At 44.4% G+C, this 12,815-nt stretch overlaps 1 protein-coding gene across 1 annotated transcript; it reads right to left on the bottom strand.

Annotated features, from left to right (window-relative positions):
* Positions 1 to 1,375: 1,375 nt before the first annotated feature.
* On the bottom strand, positions 1,376 to 8,132 carry LOC137915951 (transcriptional adapter 2-alpha-like). Its single transcript, XM_068759073.1, has 16 exons — positions 8,108 to 8,132; positions 7,619 to 7,725; positions 7,468 to 7,527; positions 7,309 to 7,400; positions 6,561 to 6,718; positions 5,993 to 6,081; positions 5,881 to 5,883; positions 5,718 to 5,790; positions 5,562 to 5,625; positions 4,499 to 4,542; positions 3,137 to 3,247; positions 2,948 to 3,019; positions 2,502 to 2,634; positions 2,052 to 2,095; positions 1,705 to 1,784; positions 1,376 to 1,561 (listed from the first exon to the last, which is right to left on the bottom strand). The coding sequence occupies exons 1-16, from the start codon at positions 8,130 to 8,132 to the stop codon at positions 1,376 to 1,378; spliced, it is 1,341 nt and encodes a 446-aa protein (XP_068615174.1).
* Positions 8,133 to 12,815: the final 4,683 nt, after the last annotated feature.

A 12,815-nucleotide genomic window follows, 5' to 3' on the forward strand; every position in this document is an offset into this window, starting at 1 on the left:
CTGGCCATTTATTCAAAACTGAAGAAACACTCACAGAATTCTGAGCACAGCTGAATCCCAGCCTTTGTGAGACTCATTCTGTCATCTGCTAATGTTGTCTTAACTCACACACCCATTAAGACAGAAGAGAAACAAGGTGACACACAAAGACACACACACACACATCCTTGGAGAAAGATATAAAGCTGTCGAGGCCATTTCACCACTAACTGGGTCTCTGCAGCACAACTGTCACATCTGGATGTGATCAATCTACTGTGATTTCACACGCGTTGTTTGTGGAATTGATTGACGTTCAGATTCCCGTAAATGTAAACGTGATTGAGACGGACTTTCTCTTCCTTGTGGTCTCACGATGACCCCGAAGGCAGCAACACCAAACATGTAATGTCACCAGGAACCTGATCTACTCATCCTGCAGAGGTTGACACTCCTTAAAAAAACTGTGTGGGTGATACAAAAGACTTCTCATTCAGCGTGGCGCTTGTTCTGAGTCCCGTGACTCTAAATCAGGATAAACTCGCCACTTTTATTCAGCAGAACACCGAGTGACACCACCTGCATCCAAAGCATCAAAGACTAGTTTGCAGACGATGATTGGAGGCACATGTGCGACATGAAGAAACCATTTCCTGTGAAATCCTGATGTCGTCAGACACAGAGGTGACTCTCACGTCGTTTTGAATCCCTGGATTTCAGAAGCTCCTTTCAGACCCCGTCCGGCGTTCTGTGTGCTGGATCCACTCGAATAAGGCTTTTACCCGAGGCTGATGAGACTACCGCTCCGAGGCTGCCGGGCTCCTTCCTGCTCTATTCATCACACTGAGGACAAGGCAAGGCCTGATCTCTGTCACACATTCAGGATAAGCGAGGGACTGAATTATATCCTCCTCTGACGCAGTGACCATCCAAGTGGAGAGAAACAATTATGTGTGAGGTTGGGATTTAAAGCTGGCATGAAATAATGTATCAAAAGCACTGAATTCCACACTTGTGATTTCTCCATAATTTTTAAAGGTGAGATTTTTGAAACAAAGATGATTTTGTCATGACGATTAACCTTTAATTTAATAAAGATTCCACAGATTAGATTTCCCTCTTCAGCACCGACTCCAAGGCGGCCCTCCTCAACCCTCGTGTGTGTGTGTGTGTAAATGCTGAGTCATGTCAGCAAACGCTGACCAGACACCTGTAACCACATTGTCTTTAGAATAGGGTTAAATCTAGCACACAGTTTCAGAAACATTTAATGACAGAATAAATAAATATATCCATCACATTTACATCTAGTCTAGAGTACAAAATAACAAGCAGCAGCAACGACAGAAAAGGGCTCAGAGAGTCAGGCTTCCAATCCAAGCTCCTTCGGCCGATCCTAAGCTTTCGTGATGTGGCCCTCTTTGATGAGGAAGTCGTAGATTTTGCGCGTCTTGTTGACGTCGATCTTGATCAGCGCTCTGGCCTGTGCGAGCCGCAGCCCTCCCTGCCGCCTGCACTCGTTCAACAGGGCCTGCTTGTATTCCAGGTAGGCCCCCGGCACCAGCCGCACCACCTGGCACAGCTGCAAGCACGGAGACGACACCGGGGGTCAGTGAGGCACGGGGAAACACGTCGTAGGCCTTAACACAACTCCGGACAACCGGCTTCTTTAAAAGCGCTTCCCATTTCTGAATGACCCTTCGGTGACATCACAGAAATCCGTACCTCTTTCTCACGCTCGTTGAGCTTCTCCGTCCCCGGGAGGCCCGTCAGATTGAGAGGAGGAGCGCTCCGCCTACCTGTAGCTGTGGGAAAGGAATTCAACAGCAGTTCAAGCGGCGTGCAGCCCAACAGCAACAGCAGGCCGACGACACACACGTAGAGGAGACGCAGAAAGAAATACATAAATCGTGTGAATACGGCTATGAGAGCGTGGAAGAAAAGCAGCGAGTTCAATAAACACGTCGGGCCTGCTTTACAGAGTATTTACGGAGCGTGTGAATTCATGTGGCCGAGCCTTGGGCCAGACGGACACAACAGAGAGGAGGGAAAGGTAGAAAGAAGCCTCCTACCCGACACCATGATGGTCGTTACAGCTGGAGTGATGCCGGCATCTCTGGAAACAGACACAAACGGCTTAGCATCCACATCTAGCGTGTGACACACACACACACACACACACACACACTCACACTAAGCTTTATTCGTTATTCCGCTCTGCGATTTCCATCCAAAAGAGATGAATCACCGCATTAAAGACTTTTTAAAGGGAGAATAATTAGAAGAACTTGAATTCCGCTCAAAGAAGAAAAAAAAAAACAACCTTGGAAGAAAAAACACGAGCAGCAGCAAAAAATAAAGAGACTAAAAATAGCAAAGAGGTTGAAGTGGATTGCACAGAAATGTAAGCGCCTGCTTTATTCATCTCAGGATGCCTGGTGCGGAGAGATGAAAGAGGTCAGCGTCTCCAGGGAGCCCCCTCCGTTAGGCCTGGGTAACAAGCAGGAAGTTAGAAGTCTCACAGCGCAGCTTGTTTCGTGAGCCACTGCTGGCAGGCCCTGCCGTCCTGGATGTACTGCAGCACGTCACACAGCATGGTCCGCTTCCTCCTCTCGTCCTCCCGCATGCGGTTCGCCCGCTCGTACACCTTGGCGCCTGAGAGCGTTTGAACAAAAACAGAAGAGGACATCAGCAGAAAGGGGCACGTGGACCGAGTCAGGAGTAAAGACGCTGAATGTGGGGAGGGCAAGCAGATTCATGACGTCGTGGACTTCGGGTCATTCATTAAATCTGATACTGTTCCAGGAGCAGTAGAATAAAAATACCCAGTGCGCATTTCTACTGTGAGCGATGCGTCAAGCTAGCCTAAGCATTATAATCCCAAAAGCTGATCTGCTGTGTCGCCACAAGAAATGTGATGAACAGTCAGTCATGTTCTGCAACGGTGGAAAGGTCAGACTAGACTCACTGCAGAAAGACGTGATCCCTGCTCCTCTGTATTCCTGCAGCCGGCGGATCTCCCTCCTCAGCTCAAACTCCACTGGGGCAAAGACACAAAGCGGTAAATCTGTGCACGTCTGTGCACGTCTGAACACGTCGGTCCACACAGAGCAGCAGCTTAGTGAACAGCTCAGATTCATTTAGTTATCACACTAACGTGCGTGGCTTTCAATGAATTTGTCGTGTTCAATCGGTCCGATCACTCTGGCAAATCGCCTCATGGCATCATAGAGCTCCTGCACCTCCTTTGGGTAGCATCGCTCCAGCACTGGAAGGAAGAGAGGAGAGGCGTGAGTGGGCGGAGCCTCTCACCAAATAGAATACAGAGCGATACGAAAGAAAACGGCGTCTCCTGAGACGCATCAACAGTTTGATCTTTAGCGGTTCCAGAACTGCAGACGTATTTCTTATTTCGATGTCGTGCCCCGGTTCAAACCTCTTTTTACCCTTTTGTGACGTTAAGTTCAAAATTAAATTCCTATATTCACACATTTCTATGTTTTCCTGTGCAAACTGCAGCCTTCTTGTTAAACACAAACTTGCATTAAAATCTTCCTGTTGTTTATTTTTTATTCTTTAATAATTGGAGTCAGGATAAAATTATTCAACCCCCACCTTCCACCGAATGATGTGTGTGTGTTCACCGCCACCCCGCTCCGACCGCGGGCGCCTGAAAGTGAGCGCTCACTAGCAGTTTGGCTCGACACGCGAGGTCATACTCTGAGCAAGGCAGTGGACACACACACACACGTTGTCCACGTCTCCAGGGAGACATCAACACTGGACTTCTCTATGGCTGCACACAAACACAACAACAACAAAGGCCACCGAGAATCATTTCAAGGTGGCCGTCCTGCCTCCGGCAGTCACAGACATGATACTGTGAGCCTCCAGGGCTGGAATACTGCCTCCATTACTGCACGTGACACACACACACACACACATACGAGAAACACAATCTTTGACAGTCTCCATGACAACCAGTCTGCAGCTACTGAGTTCTATTTTGTCTTGAGAGACTGGGGCGATAAGGGAGTGGAGGGGAAAAGGGAAGAGGGCGAACTGGAGGCAAGCAAATGAACTAGAACGTGCAACACGCGGATCTACGACGACGGGCTGGGGGGGGGGGGGGGGAGGATCAAACAGGAAAATCCATTCATTGCAGCAGCTCAGCTTCCGTCTGCGCTCGAATGCGAAGCCTCAACAGATGCAGCGAATGACGTCACCGAGTTCCCTGAAGTCCGGCGGCCGAGGCCGAACCGCTAAACGCTAGTTATTACAGGAGCAGCGACGCCGTGCAGATATTTCCAACGCTGGGCGTAACCACGAGCTCCGTCAGTCGCCACGCTGCTGCTATCCCGAGAGGTCAGAGAGGTCAACGCTGGTTATGAAGCCCATTGTTGGCGTGTATCCATAGAAACGCTGCACAGGGTTCTGGCGGGCCGACATTAAATGCCTCCCCGAGCTGCTATGGATACATTAGCAGCAGAGCTCGTGTTACTTTCATGTGAGCACTTACTCTGGAATTTCCTCAGGTTGATCAGCCCATGGTCTCGGATAACCCTAACAGAAAGAGAGACAGTCACACGTATAATTATCCGGGCTACAGACATGTCTCTTCTACGCAGCAGTTGGATGGAATTTGAAATCTGAGACTAAAGTGCGATTGGGTGGAAGGCTGGCTTCCTGTGAGGGCTGGAGTTCAGGGTTTGCGTCGCCACCCTGGAAGCCTCTCTGACAAACTGCATTACAGCAGTGACTGTCTAAATACGAGAGGATAGCGGTGGGGGAGCGTATCTCGAACGCAAACTAACAAAGCTCTGTCAAAAGAAAGAAGGGAAACAAATACAAATTCATTATCTTACAGAATAAAGCCAACAGGACGGCAGAGAGTGAAAAAAATACACAATTTCCTTGAATATAAATTGACAGATTCTGAATGTGTAGCACAAAACAGAAAAAAACACCATCAGAAATGGGCCCAGCGAAAAACAACCTCAGAGGAAGGATTTATTTGAAGGCTGCGTGAAAACTAATTAACTCACCACGACATTAAGAAAAAGAGGCAAATCCTCAGACTAAAAGAGCAAGCGATTAGATGAGTATTACACTGCTAAATTTTTCTCATCAAATCTTTTCAAATGTCAATATCCTATTAAGTCACTAATGGTGCAATTTCAGCTTGAAATCTCTTCTTACTTTAGAGTCGTATGGCCAGAGACATTTTATCTGTCAAATCAAAACATACATATTTTATATATTCTACATGTTTGTGTCTTCTGGGAGAAAAGATAATGTGTTCATCCATCTTCAATATAAAGTACATGAAATTATAAGCATGCCAGTGAGTTTCAAACAATACCAGTCTTACAGGACCCGTGTGTTTTAAAAGCTACCGACAATTATTAGTTAATATTTAGAAGAGAAAATGCATTAGCATCAAGAAATCACCAATTTTACAAGCATGCAGTTTAAAATGAGACGTTTAATGACATCACAGAACCTTACACCGCCATCTACTGGCAGACAATGGTCATTACATCGCACTGGATAAAAACACCTCTAATAAACGAAGGACCTACTTTTTCCTCCTTTGTCTCTCCTTTAATCTTGAATGATAAATATCAACAACTGAAAGCTTGAGTGCTGAAACAGAACAAATTACACGACACCATTAGCTTATTGTCAAATAAACGCTGCTTCCAAACATCACATTCTATCAGCTGATTAAGTCTCACCACGGAGGATGTCGGAGTCGTCATCCACAAAGTCGATGTCTTTCAAATCCCATTCTGCGTAGTTGTCAAACTCCTAAAGGGACAATGTGAGTGGATTTTTAGCGTGAAGCAGATCAATAACAGGTCAGCGTGTTTAGTAAAACCCAACAACAGAACGAGTCACTCGCTTTGAGTACACAAAAAGAGCATGAGTCACCGCTTCAGCACAGAACTGTGAATCATGTACGTGCTTTTCTACATGTGGACACAAATAAAGGACTAAAATGTCCCCTGACCTCCATGAAGTCTGCTCTGGCAGGCATGTATCCTGCCATATCCCGGGACAGCACAGAGTCAAAAGTGGGCCGAGGAGGGTCCTCAGTGGCTGTGGAATTACAAAAGCACACAGCACTTTCACACCGAGTGTACAACGGTGTTCATCTGCATTGTGCCTGAAAGAAAAAAAAATCTCTTTTTTAATTACTTACAATCTTGAGAATTGCAAAATGTAATAATTAAATATAATGAGTACCTCATTTCGGTCATGTTCCTGCAGCCGTTGGTCGACTCAACTGCTGCAGCAACACGACCGAAACGTTCGTGAAACGCTGCAACAGACGGAGACCGATACAAGTTCCTGAGCGATCAAATGCCATCTTCAGTTTCGTGTAAAATGAAACTCTTACTTCTTGGTTCTATACAGTTCTAGAATCATCACAGATCTTAATATGAATGCTGCTTAACTGTGGCAACCCCCCCCCCCCCCCAAAAAAAAAACACCTAATATCAAATGCTGTCCATCCTAAACATGAGAGCACAGAATAACAAACACAACAATGACGACAGGAAAAAGGGGGTACCGACGTTTGAAAGGAACAGCGCCCTCAGCAATGTGAGAGTCTTTTGTTTTTCCCAGGCTGAGCAAGGTGGAGGAGAAGAGCGGGTTGTTGATGAAGTTCTTCATATAATGGCTCTCACATTCCTCTTTGGTTTTAGTGCGCATCTGATATGCCACATCCTGCCTGGAATTGGAGAATCACACAAATAAAGTTAAGTTTGTTGTACAAGACAAATATTTTAACATTACGGTACATGTAAACCAGAAAAGCACTCAGAGCGAGCAGACCTCCACCAAGCAGCTCATTCCCCTCATAATTAGATTCACACCGTCCACATGGTGATCTGGATCATCATCAAAAGGGTATAAATTGTTCTTGGTATCTTTATACACCAACCATGAAAAGTAAAAGTGAATCGGAGTTTGTGTGTATTTAACAGATTTTTGAGTTTCAATGTTAAAATGTAATATTTTTTTCCTGACCTCATTCTGGATCCGATCCTGATTACATTTGGCGGTAAGATCGAGACCCCCACCCTGCATGACTGTCAAATTCTAGTTATATTCAAGAGTCGACATACAGCAGGTAAATCTGAAATTCAAATTCTACCAGTCAAGAATCGATAGCTTTGATTTTGGGTTACGGTTTTATCCATACATAGAGTATTAGCCTCACCAGGGTTTATTTTAATTTTTATTTCCCTTCCTTTTTGAGCCAACCAGAGAGACACAGGACAGATGTGGCAGCAAGGAAGACAGTGAAAAAGCTCTCACCAGTTCCCGAAACCACAGTCCATGACGGCCTCCAGCAGAGACATTTCTTCCAGCGCCGTCCATCCGGGTTCAAGGACAGGGAAGTCCGATGTCTGCAGGAACAGGAGAGGTAACGAGCGGCTCCAGAGGCTACTGGAGACTCACTTTTACGTGGCTTACCATGATTTCATATTTGTGGTCACTCTCGTGCTTCTTGTATTCAAATCCTCTGGTGAAACACTGAAAGGAATGTTGAAATGAATCCCAACGCGGTCTGAGGATAAACGAAGGCTTAGAGAGACCGGCCGGTGCCGGTCCACGTGGAGCTCACCTGGAGGCAGAGCAGAAAGGGCGAGGGGCCACATTCTGCACATTTGATGTACGGCTCGCTGAGGTGGGACGAGCAGCCTCTGCATGGCGGTTTATCGAAAGGATCGCCTGGAACGGATAAATCGTGTTCAATGTCTATTCACTGCGGACATTAATCTACCGGCTCGTTTGTCTTTCGCTGCAGCAAATAGTAAACAAACCCCACAGCATGCAACGCTAGCCTTTGGGCTAGCCATGCTAACAGTTTATAACGAAAACAACCCAAGGTTAGGCTCTATTACGGAAGACTATGCCCGACCATCAATCAGAAAGTGACCGCATGAGGGGCTGCTTGCAGCGGCACATTCAGTGAGATGTAAACACGGCTAACGTGTATGCTAACACGACAAAACCAACGCCAGTTTGAGACGCGCTACTGCGGCTAGCATGAGAAAACTACGGGAGATATCGGGACATCTAGATTTAAGCATCATTTAGTGCCCAAACTTACTTCCAACAGATGCCAGACGGTCCATGTGACAATGTTTAACGTGAATTAGTCCCAGAATGGACTCAATGGAGGGCTACGTCTTCTTCGCCTCTTTTAAATTGTAAATGTACGCAGCTAGCACACTGAGTGTGCGCTACTGCCCCCTTGTGGCGGTTACGTTGTTCGAGATAGAAACTAATGGTGGAAACAAAAGCACTGGGGCAAAAAACAAAAAAGATTCAGCAGATAAAAAAGATTCTGGATGCCAGTCTGCTTCAGAGACTATTTTAAGATCCTTGAATTTGTTCAGAATCATCATTTAGATTTGCTTTCATCCCATAACCCTTCTAGAGCTGCCAGGTTTTCTGGTGGTGGCCTTTTGGTCATACCTGGATTTAGAATACAAACGCACGGTGAAGCAGCTTTTTATCTTTAGGATCTGTGGAACAACCTCGCAGAAGACTGGGAGCAGCAGCAAGAGCTGATATTCAAAGGCAAATCAGGAATACATTTTATTGGGCTTTTGGCTAAATTAATTAATTTTAGTTTAGTCTGTCTTTATTTCTGGTTTATGCCTTACGTTTCCCTTCAGTTTGTTTTCAGTGTTATAATTCAACATATTTTGTGTTTTTGTAATTTTTATTATCATAACCTTCAAGGACATGTCCTCTATGACTGTAAGACATGCTGCGTCCTGGTTTAAATGTTTCTGCTCATTATTGTGTCAGATTCAGAACACAGCTAAAATCTAGAAATTTATTTAAAAAAAATAGTTTCAATGAACTGTGTGAACCTCTCTGGAACACCTCAGGGAAGAAGTGACTGCGGTCATTCTCCATCCGACCACATGGTGCTGATCTCACACCGTTTCTGCTAAGGCAACAAAGAATGAATCCAAGACTGCCTTTGTCTTTCTCTGAACCTCCATCCCCACCTTTGCCTTGTTTAGGTCAGTCTGTCACAGCTGATGAACCCCCATGTTATTTCTTTCCCCCTCAGTAAAATCTTCCACACTGCATAATCTCTTCCAATAGCACTGCTTTTCCTGAAAATGGCATAAAAACAGCCCATTCAATTTCAAGTCAAACACAACTCCTGTTCAAGACCACTGTCAATGGCCGCCTGTTTGGGGACCTGGATAACCAAATACCTCAGAACCTTGATTCAAATGGAAGAATTATAACATTTAAATGGAAAGAAAAACCTGAAACTGCATTCCTGGGAACCACCAGAAGAAGTATGTTCTTTTTGTTTTGGGTGAAAAGATGACTTTTTGATTCAGTGCAGATTACTGGAATCACTTGATGCTCACACGACGAGTGCTGGCCCAGCTGTGATGGTAAATCAAAGCCCATAAATCTAGGAGCAAAGGTAAAAAGTATGACATTTATCTCTCTCGCATTTAAATGTTAGTAGATTTCATGCCCACAAATTATTGGTTATAATATACGTGCCCGGTTGTAAACCCAACTGCGCATTGGGTTCCCTTTGAGTTCTCTCCTCCCCTCGTTTTACCCTGCGCCGTCTCTGTGAGGACGATCCACGGTGACAAGCGTGTGCAGTGGCAGCATACCACGAGTCCCATCTTCTCACCCTCTGGGGCTGCCTTGCATCTCTGGGGAGCGAGTCAGTCGGCATGAGAGCACAGAAAAACACATATCCCTGAGTAATAACAAAAAAAAAGTGGCCTCTGAAAAGACGGCGTACTATAAAGGGACACTTGTACGTCCCTCAGTGGAATTTGCAGCTCAGTGCCAGAGCACTGTTTGTTACCAATCCTGCTATTTAATTATCCATAATTGGGAACCCTGAAAATATAATATGGAGCGTGTGGAGTTTTATTCCGACCGACTCTGAGATACAACAGCTGTATTCAAAAATTAAAGCTTTATATCCAGCAGGACGTACACGCCATGACTAAAAGCCTTAGACCTAGCTGAGATCCCAAAACCTCTCACCCAAAAACAAACATGCATTATTATAACAAAATTGTTTTTGAACCTCTCTGCAGGGATTTTGCTTGGATTCCTCCACAGAAGTATTTATAAGACACTGATAATGGATCCAACCAACGACTTTGATATGAGCTTACTGTTAATAAAAGCATAAGAAAGATATTTCTTTGATGTCCCTGAATTGGAACTGAATTATCTCAAAAGAACTCATAGAGAAGGACGATTTATTCCTGAGCCTGGGTTTTTCTAACGGATGACTGCTTGTGCACTAGAGGTCGATGAAAATCATGAACTTTTCTTTCCATGTTTTTCATCATTCCCTTCTGGACACGTTGGAATGAAGGTAAAAATGAGCAAAACATAATCAGAAACAATTGCATCAGGTAGCCGAGGCTTGCTGAAGCCCGGTATCTGTGCGGCCAGCGCTGTAAACCAGGGTCAGCATATGTGGCAGCATGCTGTGTACAAACACAGGCAGAGGAGGAGAGTAACAAAGAAAGTAACGACAGCCTCGGACTGACATGTGTCCTCCCCTACGATGGCCCCCGCTGCAGCATCGCTGCCTGTGGGCAGGCAACCTGCTGTCTGCTCCAGCCGCATGCCACCCCGCCTACTCTCCCTGTACTTTCACACTCAGAGTAAAAGGCCTGAAAGGCTTTGAGCCCCCCCCCTCACTCATCAAAGACTGAAAAACTTTGGGTTTCTCTGTTATAAACGTGTGCCAGATTACAAACACAAAGTGCACACCCACATTACTTTAAAAACTGCCCCCCCTTTGTCTGCTCACTCCTTCGTCTTCACCGAAGCACTTCACAGCTGCTGTGATTTGAATATGAGCGGCCAATAGAAGAAAAGAGGGCATCTGGAACACGCCTTAGAGGAGAAGAAAAGAGTTCAACTGCTCCTGTCATGGAAATGTTCCGGACAAGATTAAGGCTCTTTAAAAAGTAAATAGGTGAAATGGACGCAAGGCCATAAATAAGTTCATTTAAAAAAAATAAAACAACACAAAACAAGGAGACACCTGGATAATGTTGATGTTCTCACAATGAATGGAGCAGACCTGCAAAAGAATAGCTTTTGGTCGCTTCATAATGCCGTTTGAGTCTTCTGTTTTTAAATTAAAAACGGACACGTGGAAGAATAATCGACCGATAGGGAATAAACATGCAAATGTTTAGGCAAATAGAAATGAAAGGAAAATGTTCTTGGCACAACGGAAACAATAATTTGTGGCGTTTTTGGAAGAGACAGTTGGCTTGACATCACAATTAAGCAAAATGCAGGGGGGAAATTAAACTCCGTGATTTGGTAGCAGTCCAGTGTCTGAATTCTGGTGACTCCTGTTTGCAATCTGTCTGGTCAGAAATCTGATCCCATTTTCACAGGAGACCAAAGGGATCTACACGTGGACAGATACTGGATCTCTACGGATACTGGATCGCTACAGATTGAACTTATTGATCTGTAAGCAAATGTTCATTCAGAGATCAGCGTGGATTTTTGGAAAGACAGGCAATGTCTGACAATGAACGTGGATGGATGGACGAGTGGATGTGAGTTGCGATTCCCTTTTTATAAAGGAATGTTTTTCAATGTTGAAGTGATTGTTCATTAAGAGCACTTTATCTTGCTTGGAGGATGTTCCGATTTTATGAACTGAAAATAATGTATTTTCCATGCAAAATTAGAGACGAAGAGATTATTCCGCTGTTTAAAACGTGCTTCGGTTTCATAAAGAGCTGTTTGGACCCCAGATGGCGAGGAGGGGTGACTTATTGGATCTCTTGCAAATTTAATTGATGGCCCGTTTTCTAAAGGAGGCTTTCAGCTCAGATTTATTAGCCCCCCCATCTGAGCGTCACTGCTAAATGATATACAGTTGCTGTGATCTCAGGACTGCTGTCATTGTACTGAAAGCAGTTAATTCACTGCACGCTGAGGAAAAACAAGTCTATTTAGGGCATGTATCCAGAGAATACATTTTATTTGGCCTATTTTTATCGCACGCAATGCTACTGCAAATATATATTTTATATAATTTAAAACGGTTTCAGGAGAAAGTCATTCACGATTAAGGGAGGAGAGGAATTTGGAGGAGGAGGTGCGGAAAGTATACAGGAAGTATAAAACAAAGTACAGAATATTCTGTTGTCCTGCAAGTTTTAAATATGGAGATAATATAACATTCCTTTGTGAATTAAGTCTGTGGAATGGTAGAGTGATGTTCATTCTTTGTTATTTTGTATGATGTTGAAAGCTGTGTAGTTTATTATCTGGTGTGGCATCGTGGTCCGTGCTTATTTACGCTGAGAAAACACTTTAATGGTACCACAGTCCTGAAATAGCAGGCATGAATCAAGTTCAATGAGATTGAACCTGGTGAATATTTAAATAAAATAGACTAGGAAACAGGATAACGGGATTCTTTTTAACGTCTGGGTTGAAAATCTTCCATCGATATGGAAATGTAATAATAAATCACAAGTGCCTCTTTAATGTGTGGTATTTATTTATTTGGGCTTAACTTTGTGGATGAAATTGAACCCTTGTGTCCGTGTGACATTTTATTACTACTCATTTAATCCTAGAAGTTACAGAAGGTTTACTGACTCTCTGCTGTTAATCATGAACTGATCTTCGCTGAGTGAGAAGAATTCTTTTGAAACGCACAAAATGTGAGTGAGGAGAACTACAGAGCGTTTTACGCACTGTCAGTGACCTTTATCCTCAAAGGGCGTGTGCTGTTGCTTTCAGGAGATCCTCACGTGGTG

This window comes from Brachionichthys hirsutus, unplaced genomic scaffold (assembly GCF_040956055.1).
Source record: "Brachionichthys hirsutus isolate HB-005 unplaced genomic scaffold, CSIRO-AGI_Bhir_v1 contig_997, whole genome shotgun sequence".
Lineage (NCBI taxonomy): Eukaryota > Metazoa > Chordata > Actinopteri > Lophiiformes > Brachionichthyidae > Brachionichthys > Brachionichthys hirsutus.

What these genes read in the sequence shown, in the direction of transcription:
- LOC137915951 (XM_068759073.1), bottom strand. Translation starts at nt 8,132, where the DNA reads ATGGACCGTCTGGCATCTGTTGGAA. An exon ending in CAACCTGAGGAAATTCCAGA is followed by an intron (nt 3,248 to 4,498) that starts GTAAGTGCTCAC and finishes TCTTCCTTCCAG; the next exon opens with TGCTGGAGCGATGCTACCCA. An exon ending in AGGGATCACGTCTTTCTGCA is followed by an intron (nt 2,635 to 2,947) that starts GTGAGTCTAGTC and finishes AAACGCTCTCAG; the next exon opens with GCGCCAAGGTGTACGAGCGG.